Source organism: Hippocampus comes, unplaced genomic scaffold (genome assembly GCF_001891065.2).
Source record: "Hippocampus comes isolate QL1 unplaced genomic scaffold, H_comes_QL1_v1.1 scaffold327, whole genome shotgun sequence".
NCBI classification, from domain to species: domain Eukaryota; kingdom Metazoa; phylum Chordata; class Actinopteri; order Syngnathiformes; family Syngnathidae; genus Hippocampus; species Hippocampus comes.
Genome location: NW_017806221.1, coordinates 1429697 through 1436840, shown reverse-complemented (window position 1 = coordinate 1436840; position 7144 = coordinate 1429697). Strand labels below are relative to the sequence as shown.

Sequence of the window (7144 nt, the reverse complement as noted above, 5' to 3'; positions counted from 1 at the left end):
GTGTATGTGTGTGTGTGTGTGTGTGTGTGTGTGTGTGTGTGTGTGTGTGAGATGAATGGAATTCCGCATCGGTGTGCAATTGTAAAACAAGGCTGCGTGTTGAAAAAAAAATCTGAAACTGCATTTAGGAGTGGCTCAATACTGGCTGGCCATATTCGGGCCGGAGTTGGAAATACATTTCTGGCCCAAATACTTCACGCCACAACCGGCCCTCATCTGGTTTGCCAGAGTCAAGCCAGTGCCTCCTTTGCCACGCCTGGGCCGTGTTCGGCCCACATGCGTTATGCCATTGCCGACACCAGGCCAGCTGTGCCGGCTTCATGCCGAAGCCGGGCCAGATGCCTTTGCTGACTGGGGGAGGGGTGCCCAAACTTTTTTGACCGAAGATCTACTTTTCGATCAACCAACCTCCCGGGATCGACCCGTTACCGCGCACGCGCGTATACGCACGCACGTACACACGCGGGCCACGGTGAGCAACAGCATGAAGCTGAGGCATGCGACGCACTTTTGCAGCCAGTTAACGATCGTAGCTCACGCGCACCGTTTTAAAATGCTTCTCTCGGCCCTCCAGATTCCCATTCTTTGCCAGTTCCCTCGGTGAATTGTACAAAACAAACTCTGAATGGGAATAATGATAACGATAAAAGATTAGCGCAACAACTCTGAACACAAGCTGCAATTGCAGACTGCTGAGCGCTAACAACTTCCGGTGACGCAGTCAACGCCACCGTAGGTTACAGATGACCCGCTTTATTTTAGTTTATTTTTTAAATACTTTTTGTGAAAGTGAGACTGATAGAATGATTAGGGTGCACTGTGCATTAACACAAAAAATATTACTAACATGCACAGAGATACAATTTGGGTTTTTTTCCTCTACACCCCTCGGATCGATTTGGGACCAGTCCCTGATCTACTGGTCGATCACGATCGACGTAATGGGCACCCCTGAGTCCTAGGAACTGTCAGGAGTGAGTCAAGTCACATTTATTTATATAGCCCTTAATCACAAATGGGCTTCACATGCCCACGGTTGACAAATATTAATGGCATTCCCTGACCTTAACCCCCAGGAGGGCAAGGAAAACCTTAAAAAAAAACATCTGAGGTAAAATGAGAAACCTGGAGAAGTCGTAAGACCATAAATTACACAGTGCGTCCTCTGAGCGGTAAGAACCAAGAAAGAGCTAAGCCTGACATACCAACGCACATTCTGTAGCGTTCTATTAGTACGTTATGATCATGTCAAAGGCAGCGCTAAGATCGTGTAATAATAATACTGATGAGGTGTCGGAGTCCATAGCAAGGAGAAGATCATTAGTCACTTTAGCAAGGGCCGTTTCAGTAGAATGGTGGGCCTTAAACCCTGACTAAAACGGTTCAAATCGGTTGTTAGCGGCCATGGAGTCATTAAGCTGTTGCGCTACGACTTTCTCAAGAATTTTTGCAATAAATGGGAGATTTGAAACAGGCCTATACAAACAGAAACCCTCGACCCAGAAATGGCTGCCTTCTGAGATGGATAAAAACAGGATGATTTTTTGCTTTATTCATATTGCACAAATGCAGTATTAATCAGAATGCCCTGTTCAGACTTGTGGGGGTGCATTGAATATATTATTGTGAGGATTTTTTTTAACTTGATTTACCCTTCAATAGGAAGCTGGTATGTACAGTGAATATAAAATGTCCACATACAGTTGCTCAATGGCCAGGCTTTTTTTCACCATGAATATGGCCTACAAGCTGTACAACTCAGTTGGGATGCTGGGGTGGGGGCTTAGTTATACAGTAAATGTGATAGAACTTGTAAACACATTATCCCAGGTAATCATTTTTACTTCCTAAGGATTTTAACCCCACCCCGCCTCCAATTGAGTAATACAAGTTATAGGTAACAGGGTGGATGAAGTTTCATGAGGGTCTGACTGGAGGCATGCACTGTCAGACACTAGCGTTGGGATAGATTTAAAAAATAAAATAGAATGTCAGGCGGATAGCGGGGGAATGCATTTGAAAATAAAAGCAAATGCACTCTCGGACCAAATTGTAACATTTCATCGACATCTGGACATTGTGCAAATGCACACCAACGGCACTTTTTCCCCTCCGTGACCATGAGGCAGCATAACTTCATTTCACCTTGTGTATTCTGTAAAACAGTGAGTTGAACAGAATAATATGATTGTTTAAAATCACACCCTTCCACATCTCACTGTCATTACCCACATGAGCAATTTTAGTTCCCCAGCAGAACAATGCGGTCTTATTCAAGGCCTCGCGTTGTAGTACAGTAATTTCATCAGTAGATGGTGGTGTCGAACTGTGCTACGTCTGCTTTTATTTTGGGTTTGAGACTGCACAATAGTGTAGGCTGCTTGCTCTTTGCGCACTTCTCTCCATGTATTTAAGCAGGAAATAAGCAAGCTCAGCAATTTTAATAATGAAATCATGGATTGAAATAATGAATTCATTCAAATTGAAATTCAATATCAAACCCAGACCAGATAACTAAATTGAAAAATAATTTTACGTCTGCTGTATTGTCATTTTATGTTCAGTGTTCTGTAAAACGCTTTGGTACAGCACATGCAGGTGAGGCTCAGCTACCTCTGAGTTATCGAAATTGCATGGTATAGAGAGAAAGAATGTACAACTTTTTGCATCCAAGTTTATTTTGAAACTCCCTACTCCCGCTGTACAAGAAAAACAAAAAAGATTTTCCAGAAAGGCAGCAGTGAACTATCAGTGATAGTACTTTTCTTGTGAAGGAAACTTAAATCACAGTGTCTTCTTTTAAATACCTCACCTGCCGTCATCTTTGGCTGGGCTTTGGCAGACAGATTTCTGTCAGACCAAATTCTTGGGAAACAAACCTTTCAAGCTGAATAGGGTAGAACTGCGAGCTTAACATTTTACAGTGCCAATGCAGGAATGTTCTGGACTGTATACATCTTTTTCATTTAATTTCAACACAAAGAAAACAAAAATTGAAATAAAAATAAGTTTGTGTTCACAACACAAACATTGTCTGGGGAGATAGCGACAGTATGTCGAATTTTAATAAAATTGTATAGACAAAAAAATAAATCTACAAAATGGAGCTAAGTAAATATTACACAACAAGTAAGCATGTTTTTTTTAACTGTTTTCTGTTGAACCTCTACACAAAACCAAAGTTCTTGGTCTTAATAGCTAACAGGAGCTTCTGTTTGAGTATCTGTTTTGAAGAATAGAGTGGCACATAGAGGCGCGAGATGCACGTATTGGCTGTGGGGAGGTGCTGGTCGTCTGGAGGCCGGATAGTAATGGAGGGCATTGGCTGAAAGCCCTCTTCGCTGGCTGGCAGGGATGGACTGGAAGTCCAGAAGTACACCTGATGATGAGAAAATGAATTAGTCTAACTATTCAGAAAAAACTGTAATACCCATTCATTCAGCATGAATTATTCCAAATGATTTTTGCCATTAGGCCAGGTCATGCGCGCAGAATTAATAAATCAGACCTTACCAGATCTTGCCTCTCAGTCATGCTCATCTTCTCGACTATCGACCAAAACCAGCGCTTAAACTGCAGTAGTTTGTCTGCATTCTCTCCTGTTGACAAAATAAGTCTGTTTGGTATTATCAGTGCACACATGCAAGAATTGTGTTATAAGTTAGCAAAGATGACTGACAGATGCAAGATCCATAGAACAGACATACCAGACTCGTCATTGAAGGAGGTGAAGCTAATGAGCATCTGCACGTTGACCTCTCCGCAACCATTGACAAGCAACCGAAAATCCTCAGCAGTCAGATCTTCCAGGGCGTTCTTCGGAAGTACATCTAGCAAACCCTTCCTCATCGCCTTGAATGGACATACATTTTGTGAAAATATGCGTCAATTAACATAATAGTCTTTCCAATAGTCTTTCTATAATGACAATGAAACTTGCTTCATTCTTTGACAGCGAGTTTGATAACCTTAGTGATTGCATATTCACAACCAAGGAGAAGGACTCACATGGAGTGGTTGTTCAGCCACGACCAGCATTCTGTGCTCTGCGTACTTCCGCACATACTCGTACACATTGAGGGGAGTTACTGGCATGTTGACACCACCAGAGAGAAGCTCCACCTACATCAGAAGGAACATAGTCCATTTTAATAAGGTCTAATTAGTATTAAGAATTAGTGTGCGTCTGCTATCCACAGCGAGCTGGAATCATTTGTGGAGTTCTATTAACTTGCGCTGGCTGTGTAATGGTGTTAATTCCAAGTATATAGCAATCTCAGCATGTTGCAACATAACCGTAAGAGATGTCATGCAGCTGAAGGAGTCTTATGTCTTTTTGGCCTGTAGGACTCCTTAGGGAGCTGATAGGCATGGGCTGTTGAAGAGAAATGTAGGTTTCGCGGTCGATGAGACAAAAACTCGGGCATGGGAGGAGTTTGATGAGGCCGTGGAAAACGACTTCCAGATGGCTTCCAGGAAATTCTGTTTCACCATCGGGAGTTTCAAGAGGGAAACACAGTGCACCATTAACACTGTTTATGAGAAGGGGGGCTGCTGACTTTGACTCAGGATTCTGTGAGTCGGTGGGCAGAATACTTTGAAAACCTCTTCAATTCCACCGACAGAACTTCCTGAGGACTTTGGGGGTGAGCTCTCCTATCTTTAAAGTCACCGAGGTGGTTCAAATGGTCCTCGGTAACAAGGCCCCGGGAGTGGATGAGATCTGCCCTGAGTTCTAGAGGCTCTGGATGTTGTGAGGCTATCTTGGTTGATACGCCGCGTGGCGGGATTGTCAGACCAGGGTGGTGATACCCATTTTAAGAAGAGGGACCAGAGGATGTGTTCCAACTGCAGGGGGATCACACTCCCACTCCTCAACCTCCCTAGTAAGGTCTATTCAGGAATGCTTAAGAGGGTTTGTCAGGAAGTTGAACCTCAGATATATAACTGAAACACATGGAACCCTGTTCTTTGTGCCTTGGTGAGAGAATACTAATGACATTTTACCTGTCCTGCCCCTTCCTCTTTGCAAAGGTCAATGGCAAAGGCCAAATCCATTGCAGCAAATACAGCTTCCGCTTCACCGGCCAGTGAATGGCGAATAAGCTGTCTCAAACTCTCGTACATGACCGGGTCAAAGAATGCAAAATCATGCCAGTTGACCTGCAGTGGATGACAGAATAGCCGTTTAGTACAAATTAACTTCATGTCACAAATCGTTTTTGAGACGAAGAGGAGTTTTGCCTACCTTTCTTCCAAGCAAGACCTTGATCACATGTCTATTCATCGTTATTGGACAGAGTTCATTCTGAAGGAGACACAACCCCAATATCCTACAATGTAAACAGCATGTTAAAAGTCAATTGAGAGGATTTTACTCAAATAAGGGATAAAGACAAACATCTTTGATCAACAGGAATTCAGAAAAGAGCAAACACGGTCACAATGAGTACATTAATAGTTTAAACCAAAATTACCACAACTTATGATTAGTGCCTGTGCTTACAGTATGGCAGCAATTTTGATCAAGAATCACAATAGGGGGTGCAGTCCAGTGCCAAACAACTTTTGACTGCACAGCAAATTGCACGAGTTACAAAGATGGGGCCCATGCTGGTGAGAAACGGTGCTGCTTCATAGGCTGAGGTTGCGTAAAAGGTTTACTAGAGCTGTGTACGAATCAGCGGTGATTCGAATTAGGATATGAGTGGGCGTGTTTTCTTCCGCTTTCTACCTTCTGCCACAAAAGTTTGGTTGAGCGGACACCAAGTTTGATATTGTTTTGGGGCAACAGTAACTCTTTATTGTCTCAGTTAAAAAGCCACAACACGACAATGAATATGCACAAAGTAAACTGTATGTTGCCACAATTTTTTTTTTTTCCCTCGCGGAAAATGGAGGACAGACACCACCCCATAATATGCAAATAGATGAATTCACAAATGCCAAACCACGACTATCGTTCATTACCTGCCGATGTTACGGAAACAGTTGAGTCTGGCCTCTGTGTTCTTTCCAGGCCGAGGCGAGTAGAAGCCTCGTTTGCCAGGCTGGTAAAAGAGCGGCGCATTGTCATCCCCATCATCTGGGTCATCAAGCTCCATGTCCACCACACTACGTGTTGAACCATGGCGCTTTCGGTTCTCCTGTTGCTACGCAATAACCAACAAAAGAACAAGTTAATGGCACAGCCCTGGCTGCATTAAGGAAAACAAAATAGGGCGATTTTAAGTCCAAAGCACAAAAACAACAGAATAAGGGTATTACTGTTTGATTAATATTCAGTCATGGAACAGAAAGGATAAGACATTTTACTTGAGCTTTTTCTGGAGCCTCCAAAAGACCCAGGTCCAGTATACTGTCAGCACCATTTTCCCTGGGTAAGACATAGTTCATAGTGAGTCCCACTGTATAGTGTTTTGTTCTAAGATTGCGGTTCAGCTGAACCTGAAAATGAGTCGTTATGGGATATTGATGGGGGTTTTTTTTGGGGGGGGGGGGGATATGGCCCACTAGAGTAAAAACAGAGCCTTGGTTGCCAGGTTCATCATAAATGCGTACTGGAAGAGTTGAATTTATGCTAACCTTCCATGTGCAATAAGCAGCTCCATAGCCTCTTCTACTCTGGCTCTGAGAGAATCCTCACTAGCCAGCAGCAGCAGAAGTTGCGCAGGGGATAATTCCAGCAACATGCCTGTGATTTTACTGGCAAACGCCTGCAGACAAACAATTCTTAGGGCGTACTAGAAAGAATGGTCTACAAGATAAAAGCATGTACAAACCCGATTCCAATGAAAAACGGACATTAAACAAATACAAACAAAAAATGATTTACAAATCCTATGTTAAACTGAATACACTACAAAGACAAGATATTTAATGTTTAAACTGAAAGCAAATTTTCAGCAATTAATCATTATCTGAGAAATAAAATGTAGGTTGAACATGATTTGTAAATCATTGTATTCTGTTTTTATTTAATACAATGTTCCAACTTCATTGGAATTGGGTTTATAGATCTAGATAATTTTCTTATTTCAAGAAATCTGCTGGTAAATTTTTCTTGCTGACTGGTAGATAATTTCAATTGTTTCTAGTAAATTTACTTTAAAAACCAGTGTGTGCGTGTATATATATATATATA

The 7144-nt window shown here is 42.4% G+C and overlaps 1 protein-coding gene and 1 long non-coding RNA gene across 13 annotated transcripts in view; one reads left to right on the top strand and one right to left on the bottom strand.

Annotated features, from left to right (window-relative positions):
• The window catches only part of LOC109507083 (uncharacterized), an 18075-nt gene extending 13662 nt beyond the window's left edge, over positions 1 to 4413 (top strand). The window contains exons 2-3 of the long non-coding RNA XR_002166405.1: positions 1667 to 1669; positions 4265 to 4413. This is a non-coding gene — a long non-coding RNA (uncharacterized LOC109507083). The remainder of the gene's footprint in view (positions 1 to 1666; positions 1670 to 4264) is intronic.
• The window catches only part of ubr5 (ubiquitin protein ligase E3 component n-recognin 5), a 57308-nt gene continuing 53310 nt past the window's right edge, over positions 3147 to 7144 (bottom strand). For all 12 annotated transcript variants that reach the window (XM_019856236.1, XM_019856243.1, XM_019856244.1 and 9 more), the window contains exons 50-58: positions 6586 to 6716; positions 6316 to 6376; positions 5971 to 6152; positions 5249 to 5333; positions 5008 to 5163; positions 4009 to 4122; positions 3708 to 3852; positions 3514 to 3599; positions 3147 to 3379 (exon numbers count right to left, since the gene is read on the bottom strand). In XM_019856236.1, coding sequence (XP_019711795.1) covers positions 3167 to 3379; positions 3514 to 3599; positions 3708 to 3852; positions 4009 to 4122; positions 5008 to 5163; positions 5249 to 5333; positions 5971 to 6152; positions 6316 to 6376; positions 6586 to 6716 — 1173 coding nt within the window. In that variant the 3' untranslated portion in view covers positions 3147 to 3166. The remainder of the gene's footprint in view (positions 3380 to 3513; positions 3600 to 3707; positions 3853 to 4008; positions 4123 to 5007; positions 5164 to 5248; positions 5334 to 5970; positions 6153 to 6315; positions 6377 to 6585; positions 6717 to 7144) is intronic.